Source organism: Hyperolius riggenbachi, chromosome 9, assembly GCF_040937935.1.
Source record: "Hyperolius riggenbachi isolate aHypRig1 chromosome 9, aHypRig1.pri, whole genome shotgun sequence".
NCBI classification, from domain to species: Eukaryota; Metazoa; Chordata; class Amphibia; order Anura; family Hyperoliidae; genus Hyperolius; species Hyperolius riggenbachi.
In genome coordinates this window covers 34,211,623-34,231,600 of record NC_090654.1, presented here as the reverse complement: position 1 = coordinate 34,231,600, position 19,978 = coordinate 34,211,623, and the positions used below count along the sequence as shown (strand labels likewise).

General features: G+C 45.7%; 1 protein-coding gene across 1 annotated transcript in view; it reads left to right on the top strand.

Annotated features, from left to right (window-relative positions):
• CRTC2 (CREB regulated transcription coactivator 2) overlaps window positions 1-19,048 on the top strand; it is a 42,609-nt gene extending 23,561 nt beyond the window's left edge. Inside the window, exons 10-14 of the mRNA XM_068252443.1 lie at window positions 1,078-1,490; window positions 4,052-4,555; window positions 10,957-11,031; window positions 11,362-11,536; window positions 13,832-19,048. Coding sequence (XP_068108544.1) covers window positions 1,078-1,490; window positions 4,052-4,555; window positions 10,957-11,031; window positions 11,362-11,536; window positions 13,832-14,040 — 1,376 coding nt within the window. The 3' untranslated portion in view covers window positions 14,041-19,048. The remainder of the gene's footprint in view (window positions 1-1,077; window positions 1,491-4,051; window positions 4,556-10,956; window positions 11,032-11,361; window positions 11,537-13,831) is intronic.
• The last annotated feature ends 930 nt before the right edge of the window (window positions 19,049-19,978 follow it).

Genomic DNA, 19,978 nt, shown 5'->3' with positions numbered 1-19,978 from the left:
GATCTTCTTCCTCTTTTAGCTATAGACTCCGAACAAGCATGTAGCAGATCAGGTATTTCTGACATGATCCGATCTGACTAGATTAGCTGCATGCTTGTTTCTGGTGTTATTCAGACACTGCTGCAGCCATATAGATCAGCAGGTCTCTCAGGCAATTGGTATTGTTTAAAAATAAATAAAGATAGCAGCCTCTGTATACTTCTCACTTCCGGTTCCCTTTTAAAGGGACAAATGTAAAGTGGAGAAAAATGTCGACAATTTTTTAAAATAGATTTTATAGAACGTCCACATGCCACTCCCACTTGAAACCAGTGGTTTAAAAGAAGCCTGTAGTGAAAGCAGTGCCCTAAATGGCTACTTACCTGGGTAGAGAGAGCAGGTCGCTAGCATGGGGGCGGAGCTATGCATATGACCCTGTCGCTGAACGGTGGTGCATGGTCATATAAAGGCTGATTTCTGCGGTTGTATACGGTGCTTGCACCACTAATATTAGGTGTAAAACCGGCCTACTGCTTGTTTTCAGACTAGTAAAGGGTTTGGGGATATGCAGTGTTCTCCCCAGGCTCTTTTAGCTGGGTTCTCCACCTGGCTAGTTTTGCTGGGCACCCGGCTGTCATCAGCTTGCCTCCTCATACTCTTCCTATGCAGTAAGCAGAGTTGCACAGAGAAGCGCTGGCCCTGCATTCTCTCCTTGCCCCCCACCCGCCTCCTTTTTTTTTTTTTTTTGCCACCCTGCTGGAAAAAAATTCTGGAGAGAACACTGGATATAGGAAACACAGATATATTGGTTGATGCAGTAGTGGAGTAATTCAACAGAAATAATGGCATAGAGCAGTGATCTGCAAACTTGCTGTTAAGGCACTACAACTCCCACAATGCATTTCAGGAGTCTGACAGCCACAGTCATGATTCGTAAAGGCAAATGCATTGTGGCACTTGTAGTTCCTTAATAGCTGGTGAGCCAAGTTTACAGATCACTAGCATAGAGTTTAGTAGCCCTTGCTGTTGCTTAGTAGCCCTGTCAGTTGCTAACAGGATTTTTTTTTTTTTGTGGTTCTGTTTTGTTTTTCTCCTCAGGCTTCTCCTCGTCGGGGCTCCAGAGCACCCTGAATCGCCAGTCACTGCAGTCATCGCTGAGTAACCCCAACCTGCAGGCCTCACTCAGCACGGCCACCCTACAGACCTCCTTCAGCAACCCGTCTCTGCAGTCTTCCCTCAGCAGTCAGTCACTACCATCCTCCCTCAGCAACCAATCCCTGTCCCCCTCTGCTAGCAGCCACAGCCTGACGTCTGTCTACAGTACCCCTTCCTCACCGTCCTCTTCCTCCTCATCGTCATTCCCAACGCTGGCATCTGCCACACTCAACACTTCACCCCACCGCAGAGTACCACTCAGCCCGCTGTCTATGCCCATGTCTGGCGATGGCAGAAGACCCCATCAGAAGCAGTTCTCCCCAACCATGTCGCCCACACTGTCCTCCATCACTCAGGTAACCTCTTGTGACTCCTGCATGTAAAGAATGTGCAGCCTGCTTTATTACTGTATTTTCAATCTTAAAAAGAAACCGTGACCAAGAATTGAACTTCATCCCAATCAGTAGTTGATACCCCCTTTCCCATGAGAAATCTTTTCCTTTTCTCAAACGGATCATCGGGGACTGTGTATGGCTGTGGTGAAACCCCTCCCACAGTGTGATGTCAGGAACCATGGTCCTGACAGTTTCCTGTCTGTGAACTTCATTGCATTGTGGGAAATAACAGCTGTTTACAGCTGGGTCCAACTGCCCAAAAAAGTAAGCAGCATCTCCTTCCAGTGACATCACCTGGCAGCAGTAAAAATGTCACCATGTGATAAATGTCAGAATGTAAATCAGGGAGAGGAAAGATTTTACAATGAGCAAACACCGACTAAATCAGTTATACATAACTATTGTAACAATGCAGTACCTTTTTATTACATTATTTTCACTGGAGTTCCTCTTTATACAGGCATGTTTTTGTTCTCATAACCAAGTCGCTATGGCCAATTCACATGGGGACTATCTGCTCATTTGCAGATCATTTTGCGAAGAGGAGGAACTATGCTCAGTTTCTGTTCTGAAGCTCTTTCTGTGCATTGGTTAGAGATTTATGATTCTTCTTTTGATGATTCTCCTTTCAGTTATTTTAATCTTTTTTGATTGATACAGTACTTTTTTGAGTGGTGTTGTTAAAATCAATAAATATGCTCTTGTTTAAAAAAAAAAAAAAAAAAAAAAAAAAAAACGTTCCTGAAATGAATGTGAATTTTTCCCACAATTGGGTTATAGAGCTCAATAAAGGTAGCCACTAACGATACACATTGCCAAACAATTGTATACAAATGTAGAAAGAACAGAGGCGCCAAAAGAATAAAATAATAATAAATAGTTTAAAAAATGCTTGGGAGGCAGTGGTGGGCTTGCCTCCTATAAGCAGACACAGGAAAATGTCTATTTCAAAAATAGAATTTTATTGGTGCACTCCAAAAGGGGCTGCAACGCGTTTCGCAGGTGTAAACCCGCTTCCTCAGGCAATACAAATAGGAGTACACAACAGTGTTAGGTTCAGGATACACTTGGCACCTCTGTATACAAATGATTCTTCGTATGAATGATCAGAAATGATCACTTAGGACCGCTAATGGACTAAAAACTCCTAATTAATCTAATCAGATTAATGAAATTGGTCCCATTTTGGAATTGATTTCATTAATCGGATTGGTTAGGAGAGTTTTGTCCGTTAGTGGTCATTTCCGATCGTTCATACGAAGAATCCTTCATAAACCATCGTTCTGCAAATTGTATTGTTAGTGGCCACCTTAAGACGGATTTGTTGTTGTAGTATGTGTCCCCAATGTAAGGATTTGACTCAAATGAAGTGGATTTCTTAATAACATTTGGGCAATTGTAAACCGCAATTAACCACTTCAACCTACAGGGTTGAGATTTTTTTTTTTTTACATCTGAGCAACTTTCACCTCCCATTCATTTGCCAATAACTTTATCACTACTCCTCACAATGAATTGATCTATATCTTGTTTTTTCCGCCACCAATTAGGCTTTCTGTGGATGATACATTTTGCTGAGAATTAATTTATTCTAAATCCATTTTAACAGGAATATTAAGAAAGAAATGGAAAAAAATCATTATTGCTCAGCTTTTGGCCATTATAGTTTGAAATTAATACATGCTACCATAATTAAAACCGATGTACTTTATTTACCAATTTCTCCCGCTTATTACACCATTTAAATTATGTCCCTATCACAATGTATGACGCTGATATTTAATTTGGAAATAAAGGTGCATTTTTTTCAATTTGCGTCCATCACTATTTAGAAGCCCATAATTTAATAAATCATATTGAAATACTACTTTGACATGAATATTTAAAAAGTTCAGACCCTTAGGTAACTATTTATGTTTTTTTTTTTTTTTTTTATTATTGTAATTTTTTATTTTATTTTCTATTAAAACTTTTATGTGGGTATTTTTTGGTGTGGGAGGTAAACAGGGGATTTTAAATGTTTCAAAATGTATTTATTTAATAAAATGTGGTTTGGGGTGTAGTTTTACTTCTTGGCCACAAGATGGCCACAGTCAAAGTCCTGGGAGCGATCGATCTCGCTCCCAGGAAGAAGAAAGACCGGGAACTTTTTTAGCTCAGAAAAGTCGCAGCGTCTGAAGAGACGCTGTCGGCTTTTCTCCGGGGGGGGGGTCCGATCAATGAAAGGGATCTGTAATCCCTTTCATTGATCGCTGGACTAACAGCCGGCGGCCGGAGCGCGCACGGGGGGGGGCCCGCGAGAGTGCGTGCAGCCTAACTGGACAAAATTTTTTGTCTAGTTAGGCTCAAGTGGTTAAAGATTGTAATATTTCTGTATTCCATCAAAAACCTAAACTAGAGTTAGCTTTAGTTGACGGTTGTATCCAGTGATCCTTGTGAAATTGTTTTTTTTTTTTTTTTTTTTTTTTTTTTTTTATATTAGACCAGAGACCTTCATAATTATCTGTTATGTTCCCTTGCAGGGCGTTCCCCTGGACACCAGCAAGATGTCCGTTGACCAGAGGTTGCCGCCGTACCATTTGGGTCACGGAAATTTGCTACACCAATCCCAGCAGCCCATGCACCAATCCTCCCAGCCGATGCACAACTCTCACCAGCAGTCCTCTCTTCAAGCCATGTCCAATTCCCAGCAGTCATTGCACCATTCTTCCCAAGGGATGCCTCCCTCGCAGTCCTCCTTATCTCAGTCACAGCAGACCATGCATCAGCACCAACAAGCTTTCCATCCGCCCCAGAATCCTCTGACTCCAGCTTCACCGCCTGTTATACATAACCAACAACACGCGCAACAGTCTGGACAGACTTTAAACCAACAGCAGCTATTGGACACTTCCCAGAAGCCTTTGCAGTATAGTTCCAGCAAAGATTTCCTTGGTCTTCAGTCTGACATGCAGTTCTTGTCTTACCAGCAGAATTCAGATGGTCTGCCATACCAGCACCTCCTGAGTGACTACCAGCTGGGCAATGTGAGTATCCCTGAGGTTATGAGGAAGGGAGGGGGGAGGTTCCAATATGGAAGATCTGTCTTCATACAACTACGAGAATTCCTTATGATTTTGGACATGGGATTTAAAGAGAAACCGTAATTAACAATTGAACTTCTTCCCAGTCAGTAGCTGATGCCTCCTTTCCCATGAAAAATCTTTTCCTTTTCTCAAACGGATCATCAGGGGGGCTGATATTGTGGTGACACCCCTCCCACAGTGTGATGTCAGGACCATGGTTCTGACATCACACTGGGAGCCTTGTTGAATTGTAGGAAATAACAGCTGTTTACAGATTTTTCCATCTGCCAAAAAAAGCAAAGCAGCATCTCCTTCCACTGACCTCGCCTGCCAACAGTAAAAAATGTCACCATGTGATAAATGTCAGAATGTAAATCAGGGAGAGGAACGATTTTACAATGGGAAAACACTGACTAAATCATTTATACATAATTATTGTAAAAATGAAGCCCTTTTTTTATTACATTATTTTCACTGCAGTTCCTCTTTAACTTAGTTCAAAATGTTAAAACCACGACTCTAGTGTTTTAAAGGACAACTGAAGCAAGAGGGATATGGAGGCGGTCATATTTATTTCCTTTTAACCTCCTTGAAGGTAACCAATAAAAGATGCTAGGAGCGGTAATCCCGAGCCTGGCCAGGAGTAACCACCAGGAAGTATAGGGATGTAGCGCGGTGGCATTTGTATATTGCCTCCCCTGGGATCCGGATGCTCGCAGCCCATCTTCTTCCTCTCCTCGGAGGCTCCCTATCCTTCGAGTGAGATTGCCGTTTGTCACATGATAACAAACAGCGAGCTCATCATAGAGGCAGAGTACCACTTGGAGGACAGGATGAAGAATTGTAGCGCCGGATCCCGGGAAGGTGAGTAAAGTGCAGGGCTGCAGTATGATTTTATTTTTTTTTCCCCTGCTTTTAGGGTCTAAAAGCACATTAAAAAAACTGTACAACTTTTAGGCCCTAAAATGATAGAATTTTATAATGCCAGAGAGGTTAAGGAGTGCCAGTTGCCTGGCAGTCCTGCTGATCCTCTGCCCCCAATACTTTTATCCATAGACCCTGAACAAGCATGCAGCATATCAAGTGTTTCTGACATCATTGTTAGATGTGCCAAGATTGTTTCTGGTGTGATTCACACACTACTGCAGCCAGCAAAGCTGCCAGGCAACTAGTATTGTTTAAAATGAAATAAATATGGCAGCCTCCATATACCTCTCACTACGGTTGTCCTTTAAAACTACTACTAGGGGTGGTCAATGAGATATTAAAGAGGAACTTCAGCCTTAACAAACATACTGTCATTAGTTATGTTAGTTAAAATAGATAGGTAATGTAATCTCTTACCCGCCCTGTTTTAAAAGAATAGGCAAATGTTTGTGATTTCATGGGGGCAGCCATCTTTTTGGTTGAAAGGAGGTGACAGGGAACATGGGACACAGTTCCAACTGTCCTGTGTCCTGATCACCCCTCCCAGTTGCTAGGCAATGGGAACAGCAACATCAGAAATCCCATCACGCTTTGCACAGTATCAGGGGAAAAATGCCTGGGCTTTTTTTTTTGATGGGGTGGAGCTTAGCTTCTGTGCAGCCAAAAATGAGGCATTGGTAAGAAAAACAAAATTCTGATGCTGTGAAACTGTTACAGTAACACCAGGCCTTTTCAGTGCTGCTGAGTAGGTTTTTAGTCTGGAGGTTCACTTTAAGAATTGCATATTAATGCTTAGCTTGGGAGTGGGACAGTTAAATGTAACAGTTGCTGCATTCGATTGGTCTATTTCCTGAGCTGCATAACATTTGCATCAGCTTTGAATTATTCTAATTATCTGGTTTACCATCCCTAACTGCATTTTTTTTTCATTTTTTGTAAGCGAGCAATGTAAATCAATACACAAATGTGCGTGTTTGTCTGGAGGGGAAGCAACCTGTATGCGCACAAAAATTGCATTGATGCTGCTAGAGCCTATATAAAATAGGTGAACCAACTAAGGAGAAAACGCAAGACAACTGAAATCAGAGGGATATGGAGGCTGCCATATTTATTTCCTTTTAAGTAATACCAGTTGCCTGGCAGCTCTGCTGATCCTCTGCCTCTAATCCTTTTAGCCATAGACCCTGAACAAGCATGCAGCAGATCAGGTGTTTCTGCCATTATTGTCATAAACAACAAGATTAGCTGCATGCTTGTTTCTGGTGTGAATCAGACATTGCCGCAGCCAAATAGATCATCAGGACAGCCAGGGAACTGGGATTTTTTAATAAGAAATAAATATGGCAGCCTCCATATTCCTCTGGATCTTCGGAGGGCAGATGGGACACAGAGGCATGTTCTCTGCCTAATGACATTGCTCTGTGTCCCTCAACTGCTGCTCTCTGCCCCGCACCGCTGCGCTATAGCCCCCAAGTTTAGCAACAAGATTTGTCTCTAACTCGGAGGTAAACACAGGAGAGAGGAATTCTCTGTTTAACCTTTTCGGGACCATGTGAATGAGATCCTACGCTGCACTTGTGGCTGTTCTAGCCTGATGCGGCGTAGGATCTACGCCGGCCCGCAGTTTCCGCTCCCGACGTGATCGTGCGCACCCGGAGGGGGAGATTAAGCTGTGATATGACAGCCGACATCTCCCCCCGAGTGATCAGCAGCCATCGCGTATCGCTGCTGATCATGTGATCACTACGATCGCCGTCCGATCATAGTGATCAGTTTGACAGCTGCGGCGGCAGGGGCGAAAAGAAGAGGATCCACTCACCTCCCTGCCATTCCCGCGACGATCGGCGCCCCCCTCCGCTCTGGCCAGTATCTCCGCTTCGTCTGACGTCAGCGCCGGGTCCCGGCTTGATGACTTTACCACAACAATTGTTTGGGCAGCACCAGTACAAAAATAGTAATCAAGCCGCCACCCGGAACTGATCGTCAGACAGAACGGAGATGCCGGCCGGAGAAGAGGGTCCCGTGCGGCTCATCGCTGGAGCCTGGAAGGTGAGTGAAGGCTGCTGGCAGAAGGGGGTGGGGGGCACAGGCCACCATGGGGGGGACACAAAACCAGCCAGCCACAGACGGAATCCAGCCGCTTGACCCCCCCCCCCCCCCCCGTCCCGAACGCGCGCACCCCCATCCCACGCAAAATGCCTGGTCCTTAAGGGAGGGTAGGTGGCCGGTCCCGAAAAGGTTAAAATGCCCACCAGAGGCGTTCCTACAGGGTTTCCTGAGCTGCCATTGGGCAGCTCTCTTCCCTGGCCGCACCTCCTGCCTCTCCCCCGCCTCCCTGCTCACTATGAGAGGGACGCAGTCTCTCAGTGCAGTGACGTGGCCCAGGGGTCCTAAAAGTGAAAGTGGCGGTTCTTGCGGCTACTTTATCCGCTCAGCCACGCGGATCAGGTAGCCTAGCTTTTATTTATTTATTTTTTTTTCGTTTTTTTGAGCTCACCTCGGTCTCTCTTTAAGCCGCAATCTTCTCTGGTTTTCGGCTCAGTGAGGCCAGCAGGAGGCCACTATAGCTTTAAAATAATACATGCGACCATAATTAAAACCCACGTATTTTATTTGCCCATTTTTTTTTTTAGGTAAATATTTATTAGTAATGTTTTTTTCATGAAAATTATTTGAGTAATTTTTGGTGTGGGAGGTAAACAGTTAATTTTAAATGTAATAATATGTGATTATTTAATTTAAAAAGTGTATGTAGATGTAGTTTTACTATTTGGCCACAGTCAGTTTTTTAGTCCTGGAAGTATAGGGAGGACGGGAAACTTTTTTTTTTTTTTTTTCCCTTCAGAAAGATCGCGGCTCCTCAAAGAAGCGATCGGTCTTTCTACCGGGGATTAGATCAATGAATGGGAAATTAGATCAATGAATAGGAACTATGTTCCCATTCATTGATCTCCGTGCTAACGGGTGGCAGCACGGGGGCGCGCAGCAGCAGCAGCCTTTTTGACGTGACCGTCACGTCCATAAGGCTAAAATGGTTAATACAGTAGACTCTTGTTATAGTAAACTCTGATCTAGTAAACCTCTGATTATAGTAAACTCAGTCCTCAGGTCTGAGCAAATGGGCCTGTATAAATATACAATGTATGAACAATTCTGATATAGTAAACTACTTTTCCTGATCCCTTGGTGTATACTGTAAAGGGATTCTACTGTACTGGCAGCTACTTGAGATCACCTAAAAACAATGACAGCTTGATAATAAAGAGATCGTATTTCTGACCATGGGAAACAGCCCATTGATTTTACAGGCATAGTCAGTCCTAATACGTTTTTCGTCTGCTGAAAAACCCTGACGGCCAACTCTAGTGGAAATAATATTATAAGAATTCCAGTATTTGTATAGTGTTTTTCTCCTGTTGGACTCAAAGCGCTTGCAAGGCAGCCACTAGAACACACTCTGTAGGCAGTAGCAGTGTTCGGGAGTAACCCCAAGCTACACTCGGGCTAGCCGCCAAGAGGTCCATGCAGAGCATTGCGCACAGCGGGCGATTTCAGTCTACCTCCCGGGTGATCCAGCTGCTGGCTGCCATTCCTCTTCCTGTCCACGGAAGCTCTGCATCCCCAAGTGAGATCGCCGACTGTCGTCGTGACGGCAGCTGGCAATCTCACTATCGGGTTACAGCTCCACCCGGAGGACTGAGGGAGAACTGCATCGCTGTATTCCAAGGAGGCAAGTAAGTGCAGGGGCTGCTCCAGGCTCTCTTGTGGTAAGATTTTTTTCTTTCTTGCGTTAAAGAAACGTCCGAGGCCAAATGTTCCAAAAAAATAAATTAAAAAAAGTTTGATACCTGCATAACTACGGAGGACACCGTCTGCGCCCTCCGTGCTGTTCCGCCGGGTCCCTGCCGGTCATAGCCCCTCCCTGAACGGCCCATGACCCCATGGCCAGGGTGGGGCTCGTCTGCATAAAGATGGCCACGGTTGCGCACTCCGCATAGCCGCTAGTGCGGCTGCACAGCTCTAGGACCCACCCTCCGATCCAAGCTACAGGAAACAGCCTGTTGCGTGGATCGGGGGGTTGGCCCTGGACCTGCGCAGCCGCACTAGCGGCTATGCGGAGTGCACAGCCGCGGCCAGCGCCGGCGGCCATCATTATGCAGGCAGGAGAGCCTGACCATGGCCGTGGGGTCGTCAGCCGGTCCATTTGGCCTCGGAAGTCCTTTAACCTCCTTGCCGGTTATCCCGAGCTCAGCTCGGGGTAACCTGCGCAGGAGGATTTCTCAGGCCCCGCTGGGCCGATTTCTATGAAATAAAAAGCAGCACACGCAGCCGGCACTTTGCCAGCCGCGTGTGCTACCTGATCGCCGCCGCAGCGCGGCGATCCGCCGCGTGCAGCGGCGATCCGCCGCGTGCAGCGGCGAAAGAGGGTCCCCCCAGCCGCCCGAGCCCAGCGCAGCCGGAACAAACAGTTCCGGCCAGTGCTAAGGGCTGGATCGGAGGCGGCAGATGTCAGGACGTCGGCTGACGTCCATGACGTCACTCCGCTCGTCGCCATGGCGACTAGGAAAGCGAAACAAGGAAGGACGCTCATTGCGGCCTTCCTTGTTACTTTTGACCGGCGATCGAAAGTGCGCATCCGGAGCGCCCTCTAGTGGGCTTTCATGCAGCCAACTTTTAGTTGGCTGCATGAAATAGTTTTTTTTTTAATTTAAAAAAAACCCTCCCGCAGCCACCCTGGCGATTTTAATAGAACGCCAGGGAGGTTAAGGGCCTGTTTCCACTACACGTAGATTGGATGCAGGAAAACCGACTCCAATGAATGCCTATGGGAAAATCTGCATCTGAAAAAGCACATTTAGTGGACACAGGCCCATAGGCATTCATTGGAGTCAGTGTTGCTGCATCCATTCTGCATCCAATCTGCGTGTAGTGGAAACAGGCCCTTGGGGTCTAAAAGCACATGAAAAAATTGTACCGCTTTTAAACCGTAGAATCAGGAAAGAATCATACCACCAGGGAGGTTAAAGTGAACCAGAGACGAAGCACCCTCATGTATTTTACCATATATATCAGCTATAATGATTCCTGAGCAAAGCCAGACTGAATGCTCAGTCAGGTATTTTATCAGGGCTGATCACAAGCAGGCTGAGCAGTGAAGGATGAAACCGAGAGCAGGGTAGGTTTTTTTCTCTAATGTTCCCACTGATATATATGGTGAAATACATGAGGGTGCTTCGGCTCTGGTTCACTTTAAACCCTTGAATCAGGAAAGAATCATACCACCAGGGAGGTTAACCAGTACATTATCCAGCCACTGCTGGGCCCAGTAAGTACCCCAGAAGGAGGGACTGTGTTCCCCGGGTAGGTAGCATAATGTATAATTCCAGGCAGACGAGACTTGTATTCTGACTGGCAGTGTGTTCTTGTCTCCGCAGTCTCTGCTCAGCAGTCTCTTTGATGAGTGCGATCTTCAGTTCCCTGCTTTGCGGACTGGGAGCCTCTCTCAGCAGGTACGGTGGCCCGTTTCTCTCATTTCTTAATTTGCCTTCTACCTTTTGCAGTACGTTTTTAAAGATGATTGTAAAAGCGGCCCTGTAGTGACATATAGCAGAATGCAGTAAAGAGGCCCTGTAGTGACATATAGCAGAAAGCAGTAAAGAGGCCCTGTAGTGACAGATTGTAGAATGCAGTAAATTTAGATTTTACAATGGGCACACACTGACTAAATCTATAAATGAATATTGTAAACAATAAGCCATTTTATTCATTGTTCTATTCACTACAGTTCCTTTTTTTAAGTACTGAATGCTTGATCTGTGCTTTGTGTTTGGTTTGAGCAGTGTAACGCAGCAGAGAACAGACGGATGGAACTGACCGGAAACCCTTTCCCTGAGTTGTATCCGCACCTGAACAGCAGCGGTCAGATGGGTAATCAGGGATTTGCACCCCCACCATTCAAGAAACAGAACAACAACTGTTCCCGGCATGACCCCATCCCCAACATTATACTGACGGGTATGTACCTACCTCCTGTGTAACACCTACCTCCTATCCCCAACATTATACTGACATGTACCGATCTCTGTGTACACCTACCTCCCTATCACCAACATTATACTGACAGGTATGTACCCGTCTCTGTGTACACTTACCTCCCTATCCTCAACATTATACTGATGTGTATACCTACCTCCCTATCCCAAACATTATACCAGGGCTGTGGAATCAGAATTGGAGTCGGGGCAATTTTGGGCACCCGGAGTTGGAGTCGGAGTCGTTGATTTCATAAACTGAGGAGTCGGGAGTCTGAGTCGGATGATTTTTGTACAAAACCCACAGCCCTGTTAAGTATTAGGCTAAGGAGTCGGAGCCAATTTGGGTACCCGGAGTCGGAATCGCGGTTTCATAAACTGAGGAGTTGGAGTTTTTTGTTCCGACTCCACAGCCCTGCATTATACTGACCTGTACCGATCTGTGTACACCTACCTTCCTATCCCCAACATTATACTGAAAGGTGTGTACCTACCTCCTGTGTACATCTACTTCCCTATCCCTAACATTATACTGACATGTACCGATCTTTGTGTACACCTACCTCCCTATCCCCAACATTATACGGACATGTACGTGCCTCCTGTGTACACCTACCTCCCTATCCCCAACATTATACTGACAGGTATGTACCTACCTCTGTGTACACCTCCATCCCTATCCCTAACATTATACTGACAGGTAAGTACCTACCTCTGTGTACATAAACTTCAGGGTGATGTCCGTTCTACCTTTTGCCAGGAACAGGGCTGGGACCAGGTGCCTCAATCACCAATGAAACGTATCTTGGAAGAAGTGGAGTTCCGCTCAACGTTCCATATAGAATTGTAGCCTTTATTAAACACCAATAGAAAAACTTACAGCACTACATGTTCACTGACATGTTTCGGACGCACACTGGTCCTTAATCATACTATGATTAAGGACCAGTGTGCTTCGATGATTACGGTCCTCTACCTCTTTACTCCGTCACTTCTTACTCTAATCTTGCACAGATTTCCTATCCTGATCATCCTTGTAATTGCAGAGTCCTTACTCTGCTCTTCTCACCGTATCACAACCTTTGTCATTTATAATTATATAGTTATATCCACCATTTATTTTTCACCTGGGATCATTGTGCAATACATCATTTTGCATTTTTGCTATGCATATTTATGGATTCTATTATAATTATTAATGGGTTTTGTGACTTATGTTAATTTTGTGATACTGTGATACAATATTTATGTATTACTAGGATGTAATATTGAGGTGTTTGAGGACCTGTTAATACGAATTCCCACTTTTGGATTATTAATATACCCTTATCCCGCTGTTGTCACCGTTGGTGATTTTAGATGGTTTTTTATATGGGACAATCGTTCCCAATACAATTTGTGATATTTTGAGATACAATCTGATTGGTTTGGTGCTGTTTATATTGGGTACTTTCTCCTTTCTTACCCTTCGTGCACAGATCGGATCCATTTAAAACCGATCCGGTTTGGTAAATTTTTTTTACTTATCTTACGAGAAAATTGCATGGTGATTACCTAGCATAATACTTTCAGCTATAGAGCCTAAACAAGCTTGCAAATCAGACGTTTCTTTTAAAAAAATCACATTAAATTGGATATTATCCCCATGCTTTTTTCAGGTGTCTCACTCGGGCACTACTGCAGCCAAAGAGATTAGCAGGGCTACCAGGCAACCGTTATTGTTTAAATGGAAATAAATATGGCAGCCTCCATATCCCTCTCACTTTAAGTTCCCTTTAAAGAGGAACTCCAGTGAAAATAATGTAATAAAAAAGTGCTTCACTTTTACAATAATTATGTATAAATTATTTAGTCAGTGTTTGCACATTGTAAAATCTTTCCTCTCCCTGATTTACATTCTGACATTTATCACATGGTGACATTTTTACTGCTGGTAGGTGAGGTCAGTGGAAGGAGATGCTGCTTGCTTTGTTGGAAAGAGATGTAAACAGCTGTTATTTCCCACAATGCAACAAGGCTCCCACAGTGTGATGTCAGAACCATGGGCCTGACATCACACTGTGGGAGGGGTTTCACCACAATATCAGCCATACAGAGCCCCCTGATGATCCGTTTGTGAAAAGGAAAATATTGCTCATGGGGAAGGGAGTATCAGCAACTGATTGGGATGTTCAAGCATTGGTTACGGTTTCTCTTTAAGTCAAATGATTGGTGTTAGTAAATGTATTTCAGAGAAGATAACTGCTGTGATTCTCTTGCCTTCCCTTCCTCCCTGCAGCGGTGGACTCCCCTCCCGGTTTCTCGAAGGAAATCACCTCGGCGCTCTCCTCTGTTCCCGGGTTTGAAGGGGACCCTTCTTTGGGGCTGGAGGAAGATCTGAACATTGAACCCCTTACATTGGATGGACTGAATATGCTGAGCGACCCCTATGCCCCCCTAACCGACCCGCTGGTGGAGGATTCCTTCCGCTCCGATCGGCTGCAATGACCCCTCCCCCCCAGACAGAATAGTCTTCACATGCCCACCTCTGCACTATCCGAGCACCTGCCAGAAGGCGGAGCTATGACACTGCTGGCACACATGCAAGATGAAGGATGCCCATGTACTGACTGACACTGCCACGTGCCACGTCTGAGGCCTGAGCCCCGTCCCCGGGACCACGTTTCCTGTCCGCGCCGTACATTTCTCCTCCATGCTGGAATGAGGACAAGCCAAAAGAGAATCTTCTGTCAAATATTGTACATATCCTGCTATTGCTAAGAGAGAAAAAAATATCTATTTACTGAATTGAAAATTAATCTAAAGGTGCCCATTAACTGTACAACTTTTGTGAACGATTGTATGTAATTAGATTATTCAGATTGTATTCCATGAAAACAGAGTAGATGAGTGGCCCAATCAATGAATGATTGGATTATTGAACGTTTTCTTAAAGAATACCCGAGGTGGATCTTCAAGGGGCAGATGGGACCCAGAGGCATGTTTTCTGCCTCATGACATGGCTCTGTGTCCCCCAACTGCTGTTCTCTGCCCCCCCTCCCCGCACTATACCCCCCGAGTTTAGCAACAAGATTTGTCGCTACCTCGGAAGTAAACAGAGGGGAGAGGAATTCCCTGTTTAAAACTCCTGCCAGGGGCATTCCTGCAGGGTTTTCTGAGCTGCAATTGGGCAGCTTTTTCTCCCTGGCCACGCCCCCTGCCGCTTCCCCGCCTCCCTGCATGACGTCAGCCCTGCGGATCAGTTAGCTTTTTTTTTTTTTTTTTTTTTTTTGAGCCCACCTCGGGTTCTCTTTAAAGTGAACCTGAGACAGCGATGGAGAGAACAGGCCTTGAAAATCGCCCAATCCAGAACATTCTGCGCATGCGTGGCTGCACGCGCACCTTCATTGCGCTCCTGGTCAAACACCCACTACGGGCGTTCCTTAAAGCGGATCAGAGATGAAAAACTCAATAGTTCATAGATTTTAGCTCTGGCATACTTCAATGAATGTGTCATTGAGCAGAGACAATTAAAACATTAAAACTTGATTTAAATCGCATCCGAGATGAAAAACGTAACTATAACACGTAACTTGTCTATATATCTTATCTACAGTTTAGATAGTTTACACAGCAAATCTAGCTGCAAACAGCTTTAATAGAATATGATTATTTTTTCCTGTGATACAATGACAGCAGCCATGTTTGTAAACATTACACAGAAGCAGGCTTATCTGCATCTTGAGCAAAAAACCTAATACCCCCTCCTCCTCCCTCCTCTCCTCTGCCTCTGAAATCTCTGGCTAGTAATACCTCCCCCTCCTCCTGCCCAGGCTGTGCTCCCCTGAGCCCTTGCTACTGTCTGAAAGTGCCTTGGCTCTCTGAAAACCTGTGGGCGTGGCTTGTTTAGTTTATAGGGAATTAGAGTATTGAAGCAAAAAAGTGTTTGGTTTGAGGAATGCCCTATAAACAATAGGAAAGGAACACTATTATGCAATGAGTAAAAGTTAATCTCGGATCCACTTTAAGCCGTTCCAGAGCTGCCATTGGGCAGCTCTCCCTCCCTGACTGCTCCCCCGCCGCTCCCAACCCTCCCTGCATGCTGGGAGAGATCTCTCTTCCATTGTCGTGACCCAGAGGTCACGAAAATGGGGCAGTGCGGCCCACAGGAGTGGCGGGGATATGCGGCTACCTGAGCTGCCCTGGATCAGGTAGCCTAGGTTATTTTTTTTTTAATTTTATATATCCTCACCTCGGGCTCTCTTTAAAGACCTGAATGATTCTTTAGCGACGTGGATTCATTAAATATGATATTTTCTTTCAGTCTAAATGGTCTTATTGAAAAATATGATAATTCACTGAACATTGTACAGTTAATGGGCACCTTTAGGAAATGAGGAGGGGAGATTTAACAGTCAATCCAGAAGTCCAGTTTTTCCTCCCACAATCCTTTGCGACCTCCCCTTCATTCACTGGTGAGTTTGTTTCATGTGAATCTTCTCTCGGGTCCAACCGAAAATGTCTTTAGGTTGGAATAGCTGGATTTCTGAATGGGGTTGACAGGTTCTCTTTCCTGAAGCTGCGGTGGGATAATGTGAACATGAGGTGATGGGAACCACAACAGAGCAATTTGTAAATGGCTCAACCAGTTTGAAGGAGGAGGAGGAGCAGCAGACTCGCAAGGCTTCTAATCTCTCAATTCTTCCACATGTACCTGACTTTTAAAGCCAAGGGCCAATTCATCAGTATATTTACAGAAATGGCGGCAGATTGAAGCCCTTGTTCACCTAATAACGGCATTTCACTAACTCCTCCCCCGGCCACGTGTAAGATAAATTGTAAAGCTGCTGTTCGGTGGGCTCCCATGCTGTAGTGCAGTTCTGTGGCAGGACAGGCGTGGCCAAACTTCTGACCATCCCTCCAATCAGGATATGGTACAGGGCTGTGGAATGCTACTTCACCCTTCTTTGTAGTAAGAGGGAGGAGTCTGAACTGCAATCTCTGTCCATCATGGGGGTAGGGATGTTTCCTTGACGACTAAAGTGTTTTGAAATTATATTTTTTACAGTTAAATATTAACATATGTCTCTAAAGTGGGGGGGCTTTGTATTATAATGTCTGTGAAAAAGGAGGTGGGCTTTTAAGAAAAATTACACGTGTGAGATCGGTGTGTGTGGATCAACTGTGGTTCAGAAGAGTCATCCCTAATCTTGTAAGGACCGCCCACAGGCTGTGCTTGTCTCAAATAGGAAGTATCAGCTCTGTTTGTGACTTTGTGGTGTGGAAGTGGGTGGAGCCTCCACTGGCATTCCAAGAGGCTGTGGAGTGATGTCATCCTGAGGAGAAAGCAGACTGATGAGGCGCGCAGCATTCTGAAATGTGTTCAGGCTTAATTGACCATCCCAGTCAATGAGGTGCTAGTGATTCTGAGTTAATGCTTAATGTATGCAAATTTAGTTCTCCAAACTGCTACAAATATATGCAGCTTGCAAATGTTACATTGAATTGGTCCATTTCCAAGCTGTATAAGATTTGTGCATCAACTCAGAATCGTTAGCATCTCACTGATCATCCCTAATTACATCCTCCCATTAACTCTGAGAGCAAAGCCCACCTCTAGCCCAAAGATTATTGGTAATGGGCCTGCCAGTGGTGCTGATGCCCCTCCTCCGGTGTGTGGGTGGGGCTTGTGCTGGAACTTCTTACCCCGCCCTTTCCAAGATTTGAGAAGGACAAGAAGAGGAAGAACTGTGCTAAGGGCATGTGCTTCATTATGTATGCGGTGACAGGTTCTCTTTGGGTCTAGTTCTTTGAAGAAGAAAAACTGCAAATCCAGTTCTGACACCCTCACAAATTATGCGTGGGTCCACCCATCTGACACTGAAATCATTCAGCTGCGTTTCACATTTCTACACATGTGGCAGTCTCTCATTGGTGAATCAGTCAGTCAGTGGGCGAGGTTTATGAGGATGCTGAATGTTGTAATATGGCCTCTCACATGCAGATCGCACTCCCCAGAGGGCTATGTGGCAATCTCTCATTGGTGAATCAGTCAGTGGGCAGGGTCAGTGAGGAGGCTGGGGGTTGTAGTAAAGCCTCTCGCATGCAGATTGCACTCACCAGAGGGCTATGTGGCAGTCTCTCATTGGTGAATCAGTCAGTGGACAGGGTAAGTGAGGATGCTGGGGGTTGCAATATGGCCTCTCGCATGCAGATCACACTCACCAGTGGGCTATATGGCAGTTTCATTGGTGAATCAGTCAGTGGGCGGGGTCAGTGAGGATGCTGGGTGTTGCAATATGGCCTCTCACATGCAGATAGCACTCTCCAGAGGGCTATGTGTCAGTCTCTCATTGGTGAATCAGTCAGTGGGCGGGGTCAGTGAGGATGCTGGGTGTTGCAATATGGCCTCTCACATGCAGATAGCACTCCCCAGAGGGCTATATGGCAGTCTCTCATTGGGGAATCAGTCAGTGGGCAGGGTCAGTGAGGATGCTGGGTGTTGCAATATGGCCTCTCACATGCAGATAGCACTCCCCAGAGGGCTATATGGCAGTCTCTCATTGGGGAATCAGTCAGTGGGCAGGGTCAGTGAGGAGGCTGGGTGTTGCAATATGGCCTCTCACATGCAGATTGCACTCCCCAGAGGGCTATGTGGCAGTCTCATTGGTGAATCAGTCAGTGGGCGGGGTCAGTGAGGAGGCTGGGTGTTGCAATATGGCCTCTCACATGCAGATTGCACTCCCCAGAGGGCTATGTGGCAGTCTCATTGGTGAATCAGTCAGTGGGCAGGGTCAGTGAGGATGCTGGGGGTTGCAATATGGCCTCTCACATGCAGATCGCACTCCCCAGAGGGCTATATGGCAGTCTCTCATTGGGGAATCAGTCAGTGGGCAGGGTCAGTGAGGAGGCTGGGTGTTGCAATATGGCCTCTCACATGCAGATTGCACTCCCCAGAGGGCTATGTGGCAGTCTCATTGGTGAATCAGTCAGTGGGCGGGGTCAGTGAGGAGGCTGGGTGTTGCAATATGGCCTCTCACATGCAGATTGCACTCCCCAGAGGGCTATGTGGCAGTCTCTCATTGGTGAATCAGTCAGTGGGCAGGGTCAGTGAGGATGCTGGGGGTTGCAATATGGCCTCTCACATGCAGATAGCACTCCCCAGAGGGCTATGTGGCAGTCTCTCATTGGTGAATCAGTCAGTGGGCGGGGTCAGTGAGGATGCTGGGTGTTGCAATATGGCCTCTCGCATGCAGATCGCACTCACCACAAGGCTATGTAAACTTCACTGAAAACTTTCTTGTCTTTTCTTGCAGCTAAACTTTGTATCAGAGGCAGTTTGTACCTCCCATCCTGCTCGCTGTAATTTCCTGTATATAAATGTAATATTACGCCTCTCCTCTATCCATCTTCTTCCTGTTTGTACCCAGAATGATGTCAGATTTTTTTTTTGTGTCTTATTTTCTATCAAATGGTGTAAAAATGTATATTTGTACCAAAGCTGCCCTTTTTATATAATAACAAAAATAAAAAATTACAAATCTGAGAAAACTTTATTATGATGATAGACTTATAAAGCGCTAACCTATTCCGTGGCGCTGTACAAAGTAGGAAACCAAACGAGTAGATAATGATACAGACAATGATATACATCAAATATGGACAATGGTACAAAGTACAGAACTGGTGATTACAATGACAGATGTAACATGATGAATCAAATGTATAACAGAGTGCAAGCTATGAAATGATCAACAAAATCCAAGACACAAAAGGGTGAAAGAGCCCTGCCCATGCGAGCTTACAGTCTATCAACTGCATTTGTGAGATTTGCAGCCTTAGGGTGAATACAAACATGCAGTTTTGATTGGCTAGTAGGCATTTTCCCCTGAGCCTCAATTTCATTTAAAGAGAACCCGAGGTGGGGTTCTGACAATGAAATCCGCATACAGAGGCTGGGTCTGCCTATACAGCCCAGCCTCTGTTGCTATCCAGATCCCCCCCCTTCGCTCTGCAATCGCCCATAAATCACAGCCGCGCTGTGCAGGCTGTGTTTACATCTGTACTGTCAGTCTGCGTGCTCCCCTGCCTCCTGCATAGCTCCGGTCCCGCCCACGTCCCTTCCCTCCAATCAGCGGGGAGGGAAGGGATGCGGACGGGGACCAGAGCTATGCAGGAGTCGGGGGAGCAGCAGACTGACAGTACAGAGGTAAACACAGCCCGCTGTGACACGCTGCGTGTCGGCAGCGCAGCTGTGATTTATGGGTGATCGCAGAGCGCAGGGGGGCTTAGGGGGATCTGGATAGCAACAGAGGCTGGGCTGTATAGGCAGACCCAGCCTCTGTATGCGGATTTTATTGTCAGAACCCCACCTCGGGTTCTCTTTTTAAAGGAAACGTCCGAGCAGCTAAAAAAAAAATGAGCTCTACTTACCCATGTTTTCCTT